This window comes from Branchiostoma floridae, chromosome 18 (genome assembly GCF_000003815.2).
Source record: "Branchiostoma floridae strain S238N-H82 chromosome 18, Bfl_VNyyK, whole genome shotgun sequence".
Lineage (NCBI taxonomy): Eukaryota > Metazoa > Chordata > Leptocardii > Amphioxiformes > Branchiostomatidae > Branchiostoma > Branchiostoma floridae.
In genome coordinates this window covers 15,139,448-15,156,268 of record NC_049996.1, presented here as the reverse complement: position 1 = coordinate 15,156,268, position 16,821 = coordinate 15,139,448, and the positions used below count along the sequence as shown (strand labels likewise).

At 38.2% G+C, this 16,821-nt stretch overlaps 1 protein-coding gene across 1 annotated transcript in view; it reads left to right on the top strand.

Moving 5' to 3' along the window:
• The window catches only part of LOC118406137 (tensin-like), a gene marked incomplete in the record, with an annotated part of 215,441 nt that overhangs the window by 52,409 nt on the left and 146,211 nt on the right, over positions 1-16,821 (top strand). The window contains 1 exon segment of the mRNA XM_035806003.1: positions 14,943-15,057. Coding sequence (XP_035661896.1) covers positions 14,943-15,057 — 115 coding nt within the window.

The window sequence follows — 16,821 nt, the reverse complement described above, 5'->3', positions numbered from 1 at the left end:
TTATACAAATTTGCTCTGCAAACAGTGAAGTCAAATATTTGCCTGGAATATTGCGTATGATATAGTCTGTTATTGGTAACGGCAAGTGTAGTTTTGGTTGTATCCGTGTACTTTGTTTTATAGAAAGTATTTTATGAATTTATGTGGATCTGCCAAGTTGATCTGTTCCGCGTGTTTTCAGGTTATTTTTAACGGTTTAGTTTATCGAACTCTTAAATCTTTCTTCTAAAAAGTGGAGAAAGAGCCTGTCCAGTATAGGAGAAAGGCAAGCTTCTTTCAGCTGTATTGTGATTTTTCTTTTGTTTGTGTGTGAAAGCAAGAAAGCGTAGCCTGTATATAGGCTGCATTGTGCGGTAGAAAGTTATTGTGTAGGGTACACAGAAGCCCACGTGGTTGGAGAATGGGGGTGCCGGCAGCTTTCTTATTCAAATGGCGGGGGATTTTGCGGTTTCCCCGGACAATGCCCTGTGAATACGTAATGAGAGCGTGCTAAAGAAGATAGGATATTTGTAATCCGCCGGGCATATTTGATCAAACGTGGGGAATCAGGGAGCGCTCTGGTTCTTTGTGTAAAGTTAATTTGTGGCGCTGATATGATCAGCCCACTTTATGACCCAGAAATGACATCGGAATTGTGAATACCAGGTCAGATTCCAGAAGAAAGGCTTTCGGAATCCAGTTTGGAAAGATATGATTGAGAATAGATAGTTTATACATATATTGAAAAAAATTCCATTCTTTTACATGTATGTAAAAACATGAAGAGAAATTTGATTTTTCATGTGATCTGAACTGATGCATGATATTGTCATCTTTACGACATTAAAAATAATTGACTTTAGAGTGCTGTAAAAATTATAATTTATGACTGATGCATACAAAATACAATGTTTAGAGAGAGACAGAGTCTGGACGATAAGTTATAGGAAATAATGAATTATTGTATTTGATATGCCAAATAATACAGTAGTTACTCAAGCAACTAGATTTGATTTTGGAAGTTTGCTGTTTTCAAAACCGTATACACTACAGTTACTAGAATAACTATCATTTGGCATTAGATCTGCCATGATGATCATTATACACTGATGTCTAACCTTCATTGGCATGTCTTATTTGATGTTTAGGTTTTAAGGATGTTTTAGGTTGTAGCTATTTATCCCATCACATATGTTAGTGACAATGACAATGACAATGAAGTTTATTGCATATTCATGCCCCATTGGGGCTAAATGCAGTCAGTTTGAAAAAAAAACACGAAAAGTTATACACATATTATAGTTTACATGCTTCTTCTCTCTTTTTAAAGCATGTGTAGACGAACTTACAGAGATTTTCCAGTATATCGTGGTCAGACTCAGATGATGACATAAGATATATTAATTTAAACCTTGTAAGAAAGTAACTTCTTTTCATTAGCTGTATCTCGTGTACTGTTAGTATGCATACTGAATGACAATTTCTAAATACTGGAAGGATGTTTCTATAAAATTGGGTCGTCTAATTCTCGGGGCACTTCTATCCTATCCTGTATTAATCTAATTTATTATTTGATCTTTGCTGTTTTTGATATCTCATGATTTTTATAGTGTGAATCTTTTCCTCTTTATGTATACAGAGAATTTTTTGATTGGCATGTATACCTTTTGTCTTTTTCAAAGCCTTTCAGGGACTTTGTTTTTGTTTAGTTCTATCACAAGTCTAGCCTGAGTACCATCCTCCGTAGTGACTGTGGTTAGTAAGTAAAGGAATTGAGCCAGCGGTCACTACAGAGGCTATCATAAAGTCGTCAGAGTTTTAGAAAGTTTTTTCATATTTCAGAAGGTATGAATCAATATTCTAGGACTATGACTCTTTTCTGATGTATAGATTTCAAGTTGCAGTAAAGGCCAGATACATCGTATTGCCTGCAATCAGGTTTATAGTGACATTCTCTCGGTAGTAACGTAATATCTATCTTGAACTACTGCCCTGCAATTCAGATTATGATTAATGATGGGATTTGAGACTTGGACTTTTGTCTAGTCAAAACTGGATCAGGTAGCTGTAGATTGGATTATTTGTTCAGTATCGTCTTTAAGTCGCTACAAGATGTCGAAGAAGTGGTTCACTCCACATCAATATCAGGGGTAAATGTAGACAAATTTTGGCCAAAATGGCAAATTCGTATTGATATGTTCATGGAATTTGGCACAAAGCAGTCTTTGTAGGTATCACAATGCTTACAAAGTAAGTTTAAGTGGATTATTTGAAACAAAAATCTTCATTTTGGGTGTAACTCTAAGGTCACAAGACAAAGCGCAATCTCAGGTTGTCCTTCTACATAACCTTCAGCATATTACAGGTTATTCTGAAACCTTGTATACCAGTTAGAAAGGCACAGTAGCCATGGTCTGTATCGAGAAATGATAGCGGGCTGCAGAACTAATTCAATAAGCCGAGCTACTGCATTGATTGCTGTGGATATGTCGGCTATAAATTTGTCATTACAGGATTGGTCTGATACTAAAGTCATGAGGCTGATCGTGTCATTCCTCTAGGAGTCACATTTTTATCAATAAAGTGATATTTCTACCCCGGTAAGGTTACTCAAAATTGGTCATATTTATATCAATAAAGTGATGTTTCTACTATTGTGCACTTTTGTCTAAAATCACCAAATTTGGCACACACATAGTCAAACATGTTGTAAGCAAATCTAGATAAGGAGGCATCTCAATTTCAGCCCAGGAGCCCTTTAGCAGCACTTTGAATTTAGAATTTGAATTTTGGTCATATTTTTATCAATAAAGTGATATTTCTACCCCGGTAAGGTTACGGATGTTTAAGTGATTAATTTCTCTCAAAATTGGTCTTACTTTTGCTAATTTGCTATTCTTGGTCAGCAGAATGGTATTATTTATAGCTATACATGATTAAGTTATCAATTATGATCTTTGTTGAACCCAAGAGTATTACATGATATGTTTAACCAAACAGGTTAATTTTCTTTCAATCTGTTTAAAAGTTTGAGCTTTTATGATCATCAACTTGAAGGTATAACATCTCATGTTCACTTGAGTTCAATGAAAAATTTTGCGTCAATAAGTGCCTTTCTTAAACCTATCTTTAAACCTTTAGGAAATTCTATGTGAACAATCCTTAGCACATAGCCATCATGCATCAAAATAAAAACCTTACATTAGTTCACCTTTATCCATGGGGTCACCTATATCCATGGTTTTTAACAGCAGGGGATTGAGGGATATTAAATAGGCGAACGGTAGTTTCAAATTTCACTAGTATGCAAAAAAATATTGAGAAATTGTGCCTTTCGTCGACTTCATATCCCTAAATACTCTGTTTTTAAAACAATGGATATAGGTTACCCCGCGGATAAAGGTGAACTAGCGCCACATCAGTTTTTATCAGTTTCTTTCCTGTCCTGCATGATATCCTTTGCCTGGAACATTTCTGCTTCAAGTAGAAAGCTTGTCTTGGTAATTGATACATGACACGCGTGCCTGACCGCACAATAATTCAGTTACTGTAAATGTAGAAATGTTTGCGGTTTTCGAACTTAAAACCACCACGAACATTTTTCTGTGGCAGTAAGAGACTACTGTAACAGTGCATGATGCTACCGCGAACTTAAAACCACAGCGAAAAGTCCTTTTTCCCGCTACCGCGAAATTAAATCCCCGCGAACTTAAATGCATTTACAGTAGTGGGCTCAGGAGCCTGTCCTACATTTGTGGGGAAGGTGTGTTTATGTTCCGAAACCCGAGAGCAAATTTGATTGTTGAGTGAACCCTGGGATGTGGGGCAATACTGCATGCAGTACCATTGCTTTCTACACAGGAGGCGCTATTGTAGTTTAGGGATCATCAACTGATGGCGACAGATTTGTTGCAAAGTTATGATTTTTATACATCTGGGGCGTAACCGGGCAAAATACACTGACCTAAAATTTTGTCCATTCTTGTATTTCAAATGTGGGGTAAAAAAATGTAATGTTTGAGCTCTCATGGATTTCCTAGCAGCTTTAACCTCCTTGCTATCAGGTTCAGTTGAAATGTTGGTTTGGATTTTTTTGGAGTTCCTCTTCTCCTCTACTATAGTGCTCTTAGACCCCGTTCATAAACTGTGAGAGGGTCTGCATGCTCTTTTCCATAAAGCATAGGCAGCCTATTTTTCCCCCGTAATTCGTAGGGAAAACCATCTTATCTACGTAATTCGTAGCGAGGTGACCAAATTTAGCATAATTGCCTTGCCTAGCTTTTAGGGGTTCTTCTGAATTCAGCGTAAATTGTTGTTGGGACCCCCTATACAGACCCTCCGTTGAACATAAGACATTGTTGAATATCTTAATTAAGACTTACAGAGTTTGGAAAGTTGTTTATGCCAAAATCTGTGTACGCAAATTATTACAAAAGAGAGAAAAGAAAGCATGTAGAGAGTCTGAGGCTCTTCCAAGAAGTTTAATCCAACTTTGGCTTTGCATGTTTGAATAGCCTTGACCCAGTTCAAAAGCTGGCAGGGTTGTAATTGAAACGTAGGCCTGGAACTGGGGCAAATGTCAAAGCAGACAGCTGCCTTGTCTTGTGCCTGTTAGTCTGCAACTATGCTTGATTTATGGAGCTGTTAATGGAAGTTGACATTGCGTGTGTCCCAGGGGACCAAGATCAAACCTGTTCCATCAGCAAAATCCTGGTTTATGTAGACTAGAATAACAGAGAGAAAGTTTTCAACATCAATACGACTTTAATACACTGTTTTTTCAGACTGGACATGTTTTTCGAAAACCCAGATTTATGGAGCTGATAATGGAAGTTGACATTGCGTGTGTCTCAGGGGACTGAAGATCAGACTTGTTTCAGCAGCAGGGAGAAAAGCCTGTTTGAAACTTTCCAGCTGTTTGCTATTTCAAAACTTATAACATTCAATGATACAGAAGCCGCTTAATTGCACGGCCTATTTGTCTTCAAATTTCGTGCAATTATCTGGCTGGTGCAATAATGCGAAGTTATCTTGCTGGACCGCACCGGTTTGGGATTTGGGGAATTTGTGCAGTTAACAGAAGTGTTCGTTAACCTGTTGTGCAATTACCTGGCTTCTATTATACTTGTTTCTGTAACCATGGCTCAAACGTATCTTAATGCTGTTAAATTACCAGTCTTAAAGTCCTTCTACTGCAACAGCTTCCTTCCCCGGACTGCCAACCATCGGAACTTTCTTGATGACAACTGTTTCGCTGTTTGCTATTTCAAAACGTACAACATTCAATAATACTTGTTCCTGTATGTTCTGAGTATGTAGCCATGGCTCGAACGCATCATTGTGCTGTTAAATTACCAAGTCTCAACGTCCTTCTATTTCAACAGCTTCTTTCTAAGGACTGCCAAACTATAGAACTCTCTTGATGACAACTGTTTCGCTCCTGTCTACAACCTTCAACTTCAAGCCTTCAACACCAATGTTCAATCAATCCTATACCGGGTAACATAATACTAGTTTCCACCATACATTGTACATAAAGCATATGGTACATGTTGCCTAAAAGTGGTCAAATGGCTTTGCATTGAACGAACCCATTAAGAAAATTTCTTGAAGGCACATTTCTAGGTGTAATGATAGTAGTATATGTAGCTTTTAAGACATAGTAAGAGTTAGTCCAGCAAACTTATTCAAGTAGTAACATATACCAAATGTCAGCAGTGTGAAGTTCACTGGGAAAACATAAAACTACCACGAAAAATTTACGAAATTCTGTAACTTGCATTGTCTTTGTGATCTTTAAACTCTGCTGCATGTCACTTTGTAATTAGGCAACCTTTGGCATTTGAAGGGGCATCTAATAATACCACAGTCTTCCACAGTTCGAGGGACCCCCTCCGGTGTCCGCTATCCGCCAGAGACAGCTTTCTTTCCTCAAGAACATTTTGCCACTTTGGTGGTCTAAGTGAGGTCAAGGCACTGCCTGAACAGATATAAGTTGGCCAAAATCAAGTTTAGTGATTAAATAATTTAATGTAGCATGTGAGTAAGTGTTATATTATGGATATCTCTACATGCATATACTTCCAAGAATTGGAGTTTCAGTCTTTGCAATGCATTGCATGCAATGACTTTTCAGAAATGCCTGCTTGGGCATGGTGTGAGCGGCATAAGGATATGTTTGGAAGGAGAAGTATAACTATAACTGGTGGCCCTGCATATGGCCATGGGGGTACCATACTTCAACATGTAAAAGAACTCAACACACCATAGAGAAGTGGTTACTCAACGTGCTTGGCCACTTCTAGCTTTAAACTAAAGAAAAAATGTAAAGTTTTGACCGCTTTTTCATATTGAGAAACTGTACCTGCCAACTAGAACTGTTTCCATGCCACGCCAAGAGGATAATTCCTGACTACATAAAACTAATTAAGCAGGACTGTCGCATGTTGGCGCCAGCACCGACACAGACAGATCCATAAGTCTCCCCACAACCTCATTAAACACACCAATCTGTATCTGTGTGGAACAAGTTGTCCACTGCTATTTTCTACTCTGGTGATGAAGCAAAGGGGATATCTGACGCAATGTCGGTTTATTGATTTTTGTGTAGTAAAGAATGTGTTTTCCCCCAAGGGATGTTATGTATTTATACCATTTTTAACTGTCCTGTTTGAATATGATGCAACATTGGTCATTGAGTAAGAGAATTTCTCAGAGAAATTTTAGCAGCAACCCCACAATCTCAGGGATATCTGACACAATGCTGGTTTATTGATTTTTGTGTAGTTGTTTCGCCCCAAGGGATGTTATGTATTTATACCATTTCAACTGTCCTGTTTGGATATGATGCAACATTGGTCATCGAGTGTCAGACAGAATTTCTCAGAGAAATTTTAGCAGCAACCTCACAATCTCAGGGATATCTGACACAATGCTGGTTTATTGATTTTTGTGTATGTGATGAAAAGTGTGTTCGCCCCAAGGGATGTTATGTATTTATACCATTTAGCTATCCTGTTTGGGTATGATGCAACATTGTTTATCGAGTTTCAGAGAGAATTTTATCAGAGAAAGTATGAGTTTGAAATGTACCCAATTTGGCCAAGCACACCAAGTCATCTCTACTCTTTTCGATGAGTATGTTTGGTTTGATGGCAGATGCTCTAACATACACAGGAGTGAGGGATTCGGAGGATGATATGATCGCTGATGCAACAATTCGTATCATGCCTGAATGGGGATTCAAACCTCTGCCTTCTGGATCCACCTTATTTTATTCAAGCAGTGAAGCAGCACAGAGACACTGCTAACTTATGTACAATTTTTATCTACTTCTGATTTCTATTTCTTTGGCATATTTTACAGTACCACCTTTTTTCTTTCGCATAATTCACATGGTATCTTGTAAATGTTTTTCCATATTCTCATTATCTTCACAAAGAAGGTTATGTTTTTGGATGTAGATCTATGTTTGTATGTGTCTGTATGGGTTTCTGAGAGGATTCATTTGATAAATGGGATGACTGTGGGTCTTAAACATTATAATGAGACCTCGAAATAATTACATTTTGGGCCCCTATCAACTTGTTATGGCATCAGAATCGCTTAGTATGGCATCAGAACTTCTGGTGTTGATATCTTGTTTCTAATTCTTTGGCTTATTCAACACATTTTATTCACACCTGGAAGCAAGGTCATTTCTGCCATTGGGGTCAAGAGCCTTGTTTTTTTGTTGTCTCACATCTGGCTTGACACAACAAGGGTGTCGGTACATGGCTCTGTGTTATAATACCTTTCAAGTGTTTACTTGCATCCGCAGTTGATCAAACAGGTCTTTTTGTTAGCCAGATTTTCTCCTATTTTTGGTGCTCAAAAGCCGTGTTACTCTTGGTGCAACCTGGAGGATGTAGAGCTAGAGCCACAGTAATGTAGTCTACTGATTCTAGGAGATTGTCTTGCTAATTTGTTCATCATCTATGAAGAAAACGGGACAAAACAGAAAATAAAAAAAAAAAAAAAAAACAGTCAGTCTCAACTCATCTGCTTGGAGCCCTGTAAATTTATTTCAATTAGTGGTATTTTACACATGTAACACAGTGGCAGATTATACATATCTCTGTGTGTGAGTTATTATAGCTGCCAAAATTACAAATTATTGCATTTTGACTGTAGTGAAATCTAAAGTTATAGTCAGGTTCCCAGAGGAGTTTTGCTACCAGAGGAACTGCGCAGCTTGTCAATGGAAAGTCAGTTTGATGAAAGGCACTCCATAGGAAGGCCTGGTTGAGGCTAGAGGAAGCAGCTGACATACATAGATCTGTAGAATTTCAATATAAAAATGTGTCAATATCTTCTCTAACAATCTGTTATGTTTCTACCAATTTTTGTATTTCTGTAGACTCTGTAGATGATATGAAAAGTAATCACTTTATACCCATACTTTAGCTATACAACACAATGCATTTAGCCCATGTTGGGCAAGAATATGCAATAAAGATCATTGTCAATGTCATTATGACTGTAGTGAAATCTACAGTTATAGTGAGGTTGGCATGGACTCCCAGGGAGGAAGCCCACTTCACACATGCTATACAAGTAGCTAATCTAGATGAGGCATGAAATCTCTAATCCCCCCGACACATGGCCACATCTGGTAACAACTGGGGGGGAGGGGCAGACATGATCTGTGAAAACAATAGGTGGCAAAACTGGGGGGATTCACAATTGGGTGCTAATGGCATAACAATGGATGGTGGCAGTTGTGCAAGCACCTGTCATTCATGGCTACAAACAGAAGGATTAGGAAGGGGAGCATTTTATATACTAGGGATTAGGAAGGGGAGCATTTTATATACTAGTAGGCTTTGTACAGGTTTATGAAGAAATTGATATAGTGTCAGTCACTGATATAGTGTAGAAAATGTTGCTGCAAAGAATGGAATGAAAAGGTAGGCAATATCAAAATTTGTGTCTGTTTTACGTCTGGTCCCTACCTTGCCCTACCCCGATATTGTGCTCTTCGGATGATATACACTACTCTCCACCTGTCTTTTATGGCTACAAACAGAAGGATTAGCTGGGGGAGCATTCTGTATAGGCTTTGTACAAGTTTATGAAGAACTTGATATAGTGCAGGAAATATTGCTGTAAAGAGTGAAAAGGTAGGCAATGCTTTTAAAAAAAATGGGATTATGTTTCCTGGTTTGCAATTTCACGATGTTGTGCTGTAAGGATGATATTATCTCCTGTGACTGTGAAGCCTCCATCCTCTATAAGCAGAGGTTAGGCTCCGACTGTTGATGTTTTTTTATGTTTGGAGAGTAGATATACCCAACATGAGGATGGAGTGATGCCCTCCGAGCCTCTTTGGTCAATCTGTCAAACTCAAAATGTGATAAATGTACAAACAGATTTATTTGGTGGTCCAACTTCTGCACTTTTGCCACCAAGAGCAATAAATTCATTCTTTATTATTGTTATTGATATTATGATTATTATTGTTATTATCATCATTCTCTGTGGATGTTTTTGAAGCATTTTAAATTGGTTGTCTGTGTTGTTGGCCTAGGTAATGGGGATGAAAGTAAAACATACTGTGTTCCATTAGAGAGCTATTCAAAATGTCTTTAAAAAAACATTGTAATGCACGTAGCCAAATTTTGTCATTACCCAATATCAATTAACACAATTAATTGTTACATGTTCCTTTGTTTCTTGAAATAACGTAATGAAACCAAGATGTTTCCATATTGCTAGTGTTTTGAATCTATAGTCAGTGTGGATATCTCATTTGGCACGTTCGATCGACAAGGCTGATAGAAGATACAATGTCTTACCATTTTACATCTTCTGACAGTGATTTTCCCATTGGGATACCGTTATTTGTGGTTCTTGTTATACTGTATACTCTATGAATCTAAATTGGTGCAATAAAGATCCCCAAATCACCAGTATAAGAGCCTCTACACAATAACATTGCTGTGAAATGGTCTGTGGAGTATCACCAACTTTATGTGGCAATTTTGCGGGCAATGTTCCGTGCAGCCAATCGAAATGCCACAAAAATATCCGGAATGGTGATCGTTTCTGGTTGATGCTCGTTCTATTGACCAATGAGAAACCAGGATCCGGACATGATGGTTGCTCTTTCTATGGATGTTACCAAGGAAACAAAGACATTTCCTGCTATTACATGCTATTCCTGCTAACTCCAGTCTAAATGGTTCACAGGCACCCACATTATTGACACATGGCTGGGCAGGGTCGCCCATAGCCAGTAACACCCTTGTCTTGGATTGTATTGGCGGGATAGTCTTTTTGGTTTGACAACATTGAACTTGAAAAAACAAGGTAGGATTTCGGCTTTCTTATGCTTTACAAGAGACTGTCTTTAGGTATTTGAATTTTAGGTACCGATTTTACTCCCAATGCTGCTAGTCCTTGTGATTTTTAAATTTTGTCGAGATATATTTCTTGCGACGTTGTATTAGCGTAATGGTTAGGATATTGGTCCCAAAACCCAGAGGTGCTGCGTTTGAATCCTCTGACATGCCACCGATGTTTTTCCCTTGGGAAAAGCTTTTTACACAATTTACCTCACTCCACCAAGGTGTAAAAAATGGGTACCTGACTTCAGTTGGGAGGTAAAAGGTGGTAGAAAGAGAGGGATGGGCTCCGCCTTCCACTATCGTGCCCTAGACACAGTGAATACTGTAAATGCATTTAAGTTCGTGGGGATTTTATTTCGCGGTAGCGGGAAAAAATGACTTTTTGCGGTGGTTTTAATTTCGCGGTAATACCATAGACTGCAGTCTAATACACAATAGAAAAATGTTCACGGTGGTTTTAAGTTTGCGGTGAAGTGGTCATCGCGAAAACCGCGAACATTTCTGCATTTACAGTAATAGTTAGGTTTATTGCAAATTCTTGGCCCAAGGGCTAAATGCATCTAACATGTCTACTCTAGTCTAAAAGCTAACTCTAAACTGTAACTTAAATTATAATAATAGCCCACTACCTAGTTACTGATTTTTCTCCTAATGCTGCTAGTCCTTGTAATCTATAATTTTTGTTGAAATGTATTTCTTGTGGCATTGTACATGTGTTAGTGTAATGGTTAGGGTATTGGTCCCCAAAACCTAGAGGTGCTGGGTTTTAATCCTTTTACATGCCATCAATGTTTTTCCCTTGGGAAAGTCACTTAACATTTCACAATTTTTCTCACTCTACCAAGGTGTAAAATTGGGTACCTGACTTCGGTTGGGGAGGTAAAACTAAAAGGTGGTAGAAAGAGAGGGATGGGCTCCATCTTCCAATATCGTGCCCTAGACACAGTGAATAATAGTTTAGTTTATTGCAAATTCTTGTCTACTCTAGTCTAAAAGCTAACTCTAAACTGTAACTTGATAATAATAGCCCACTACCTACAGCCTCAAAATGGCTATGAGACTACCTCAACCTTACATGTACCTTTTAGTTTTACTTCTTGTGGTGGTAAGCTATAAACATTGACCTGTATGTACATTAAAGACTTGACTTGCGTAACCAATAATTACATGTAGGTATGTAGGTAAATGCCACACGAAAAACCGCACTTAGACTGGTTTCCTGTACAGGTGTTAACTACATTATGGTAACAATAGAAATGTCGCTTATCTGATTAAGGTGACTGAAGTACCATACAGGTAGACTAGACATGCTGAGAGTGAAAGTGTTAAGGTATTATGTCTTTTTGACTGTCTAGTGAAAGTTGCTTTGCTTTTGTAATGACTATCAATAAATATCATGCTACTTAAGCTTATGTTGATATTGTTTAAATGCTAACAGAATTAAAATTTGGTCTGGAGTGGGAGATATGAAATGTCACCATTCAACGACGTTGGCTGTTAAATATACTGTAAATGCAGAAATGTTCGCGGTGGATTAATGTTCGCTGTTTTCGTGGTGACCACTTCACCGCGAACTTAAAACCACCGCGAACATTTTTCTATTATGGTATTAGACTGCAGTCTATGGTGTTACCGCGAACTTAAATCCACCGCGAAAAGTCCCTTTTCCTACTACCGCGAAATCAAATCCCCGCGAACTGAAATGCATTTACAGTAGTTAAGCTTCCTTTGCAGACTTACAGGTAGCCAGGTTTTTATTTCTTGGTGGGGGGGGGGGGGGGGGGGATAGCGCTGATTCGTAATTTTCTACATGGGCTAGGGTTTTCTCATGTCTGGAAACTGGGAGTATTTTGTTGCTAGAAGTCTGTGAAGGTGGCCTTTTATCTTAAGGGTACAGGACCCAAAGACCTACATACAAAAAACATTGCCCCTTCTGTTTTGACAGAAGGAAGAGGGTTTTGCTTTCTTAGTTCAGGTGACAAAACGCTGTCGAACTTAGCTGTTTGCTTTGGAGGTGCTCAAAGTAGGAGTGTTCTATACGAGCGATGGTTGGTTAATAGCTTGCCATTCTGTTTTGTCATGGCCATGTCACCAACGCATTGTCAGGCCAAGTGACTAACCCACATACGCAAGTGCGTTGTTGTTTATTAAACTTACATATGTGCACTTCTACAAACATCTTAAGTGGTTAAAAACATCTTAACTATCCAGGTCCTAATAGCTTATTGAGGAGAAAACAATACTAAAGCCGTTCAGGCTGGTCCATTATAAGGTAGGGGTTTCAAGCATTTTTTTTTTAACATAGGAGCCGTCATTGACATATTGTAGTATATATGAAGGAGATACAAGCTAATTACCTTTGCCAGAATGGCTAAGGTTATGTTTTGGGCTTGTGAGTCTGTGTGTGTGTCTGTGTGTCTGTCTGTTAACAGCATAACTCAAGAAGTCTTGGATGGATCCCGATAATATTGGGTAGGGGTCGGGAAAACGAAGGTCAAGTTCGATAATGGGCCCCCTAGCGGCTTGCTAAGGTACTGCAGCAGAACCTCAATTTTTGATATCTCGTGTTCTGGACATGCTGTGATCATGATTTTTGAGTGGTAGATAGCCCTCGAGGCAGAGAGTAAGTGCTGTGAGTTTGGGCCCCCTAGCGGCTTTTTTGGAACTGCAGGCGCCGGTTTCCTTTCAAACTTTGGATGAGAATAACTCTACAACGTGTTGACGGATCGTCATGATTTTTGGTATGTAGATAGAATGAGTGATGACTTACATAATGGTATACTAATTATGCAAATCAGCAGCTAATTTGCATAATTAATGAGGAAAATTTATAAATCCACTACATTCCATGATAGGACTTTCAAACTTGTCACATATGTAGCTGGGAAGGAGAGAAATGTCGACAGATATCAATTATGCAAATGATGACCTCATTTGCATAATTAATGAGAAAATATGAACATGTTGACGGATCATCATGTTGTTTTGTATGTAGGTAGCGTAAGTGAAGACCTACATAATGAGATAACAATTATGCAAATCAACAGCTAATTTGCATAATTAATGAGGATATTTTATAAATTCACTACATTCCATGATAGGGCTGTAAAACTTGTCACATATGTAGCTGAGAAAGAGAAAAATGTCAATACATATTTATCATGCAAATGATGATCTTTTTGTTACTGTTACAACATAAAAGTAAATCTATTAATGAAAATGAGACAAGTAGGCCAGACTGTCTGCTAGTGTAACATTAGTATGTCAAGACTGTGGTATTTGGTAAATATTGATTTGACTCACGTCGCTCCAATGTCCTATGGCCCTGAATGATGTCATGTCTGATGCCTTGCCTCTTGTGGTTTCCCCGTTTTAATCCCGCACAAGTTAGTCAGCCTTGTAACAATATAGACGGGGGAGGAAGGAATTCCTCTAGGTCTGGGAGTCCTATAACAAAACAAGTTGTGCCTCTGACACTGCTGTCTAGAATTAGTCATCAATTAGTCTAATGTGCATAGAAAATAAGGTTCACATTTTTTAAAATCATATCACACATACTAGAAAAATACAGTGTTTATAACTGAAAATATTGAGTTTAGATTTCTGTAAGAAAATATCACCATGTTATTTTTTTCTCCGCTTGAGTTGAGAAGCAACTGTCATTACAACTTCAATGTCCAAAGTGTCACTCCCCTAGACCCCTGCTTCAACAAGGTTGCCACCAGTTTTTATAAATAGTTTGTGTTAACTTGTGTAAAAGTTTCTAAAGAAAGTTGATCGGAAGGAGGCCATCTTAATATTTTGTACACACAGTGTTTCAGTTCCCTTCAGTAACCGTAGCACCCACCCACGCTGGAATAGCTCCGTCTAACGTGTGTGAAAAGGGTGTTCCCCTCTTTGTGTACAGGAGAAAAAGAGTGTTGGGTGTACGCCATGACCACTTCTGTTAAAAATAGCATCAGGAAAACAGGGTGTGACCCCTTCCCCTTTTAAATACCACACTTTCCCCTCCATGGCTCATTGCTCACGCCTCTGTGGTCGGATAAGGACTAACTGCGCCGTTCTCCTTAGCATTACCACTTTCACTTTTCCATTTCCTTAAGATTAGTTAAGATTTCCTTCGCTTTTGGTAATCGCACAAAAGATCTTAAGGATTTAAAGGTAAAATATGTCATTCTGTATTCACTAGTCTTGACAAAAAAGTGTAAAACTCTCTTGAATTCATTGCCATAATGTATTGCAAATATCGGTCGAATAGATTCCAACTTGTACCATTTTTTAGTGACAATGTATTTGTTATACTCGACTGTTGGTATATAAAATTAGTTAAAATTTCCTTCACTCTTGGTTATCACACCAAAAGATCTTGAAAAGGATTTAAAGGTAAAAGTTGTCATTTCTATTGACGTTGCAAGAAAAGTGTAAAACGTTTTTGACTTTTTACACAAAATGTATTCCACATATAACGGTATTGGTCCAATGTTCCTACTTGTGCCATTTCGATGAGAATGTTTTAAAGTTTGTTATTTGCTAAATGTTGTTATACTTAAGAATATGTCTTTTTTTTTTCTACAGCCTCAAGACATAGAGTCTCAGAGTCACACCTTCAAACTCAAGACATTCAACAAGCGCCCCAAGAGCTGCAGCCTGTGTAAACAAGTCATCTGGAACGAGGGCCTTTCCTGTAGAGGTGAGGATGTTGATATTCTCTTTTTACCTGCGCCAAGAAGGTTATGTTTTTGTCACGTTTGTGTGTCTGTATGTCTGTGTGTCAACATGATAAATCAAGAAGGCGGAGGTAGATTGTTTTCGTATTTGGAATGTCAGTAAACCTTCCCCTTGTATATACTGTAAATGCAGAAACTTTTGCGGTGGTTTAATGTTTGCGGTTTTCACGGTGGTCGCTCCACTGCGAATTTAAAACCACCGCGAACATTTTTCCATAACAATAAGAGACTACAGTGCATGGTGCTAGCTCGACATCAAAACCACTGCAAAAAGTCTATTTTCCCCAACCGCAAAATTAAATCCCCGCGAACTTAAATGCATTTTCAGTAGTGTTGGCCCCCTAGAATCTTCTAAGATACTGCAGCGGAATCTCTGGTTTCGATATGTCATGTTCAGGACATGCTGTTCTCTTGTCATGAAGAAGAGACAAAAGTTTGCACCTTCTGGTCTATGAATGATAGTGTTGACAGTAATTGATAAGGAATGAAAATTTTATTGTGACTGTTCAATATTTTCTTATGGAGTCCTGTCAGAAGGAATGAAGGATTACCATGAAGTCTTAATACATTGATGAACAAAATCGATACCTCTGAATTACACAGAAAGACAATCTATTTTAGTCGAAAGCTTTGCATAAACCGTAGCCAATTTTTCAGTATAGAATGGTACTGTAAATGCATTTAAGTTCGCTGGGATTTAATTTTGCGGTATCGGGAAAAAGGACTTTTCGTGGTGGTTTTAAGTTCGCGGTAGCACCATGCACTGTAGTCTCATACTGCCATGGAAAAATGTTTGCGGTGGTTTTAAATTCGCGGTGAAGCAGCCACCCAAAAACCGCGAACATCAAACCACCGCGAAAGGTTCTGCATTTACAGTACTAGGTAATATCTATAATGTACTTTTAGTTTCTGTAGATGAAGGCTAGATATCTTGGTGATAACAATCGGCATGCATATACTAGCTGTTCCTCAAGCAACTGGTCATGTCGTATTAGTGGACGTTTCCTCAAACGTCTGACCATTTCTAAAATCATATCCACAGTTGTGGTCGAATGACTGCTATTTGGCATGCTTCTGGTTTTGCTTTTTGTAAGTTGAAACTTCCCCATATCACTGTAATAACGAAAAATACTTCCTTCAGTTCCCTCAATGATTATTATCTATGATAATGATCCAGAAGTTGTTATTGTCTGAAAGAAGTCAAGATTCTATCGCATGTTTCATTCATTTGTGAATTAGTTTGATTAATGTTCTGTCTTTTTAGACATATTTTGAATATTGCTTTTGATCCTTTTTATCTGTTGTGTAACCTATATCTATTGTTTTTAGAAACTCGGTTTTAGGGATATCAGATCACTGGATGGTGGTTTCAAACTGCAATAATTTCAAAATACTTCAATTTGAAACCACTGTCCGTGAACTTCATATCCCGAAATAGCCTGTTTTCAAAAATAACAGATAACGCTAGTTCACCTAACGTAAGGTTACCAGTTTACGGTCGAATTATGGAAAATAATTATTGTTCTGAAATGCCTTGGTAGAATTAAATATTTAACCCATTTGAAGAAACAGTAGTTTGTCTGTTAAAAAAGTGTATGGTAATTTATTTCTTCCCTCCATCTTTGGCTGTGCACCAGCATGTGATAATGGAGTAGTTGGCAGTGAAGAATTGTTCTAGGGTGACCAATTAATGGTCACTTGAGTCTTTCTCCTTGTAGTGCTCCACC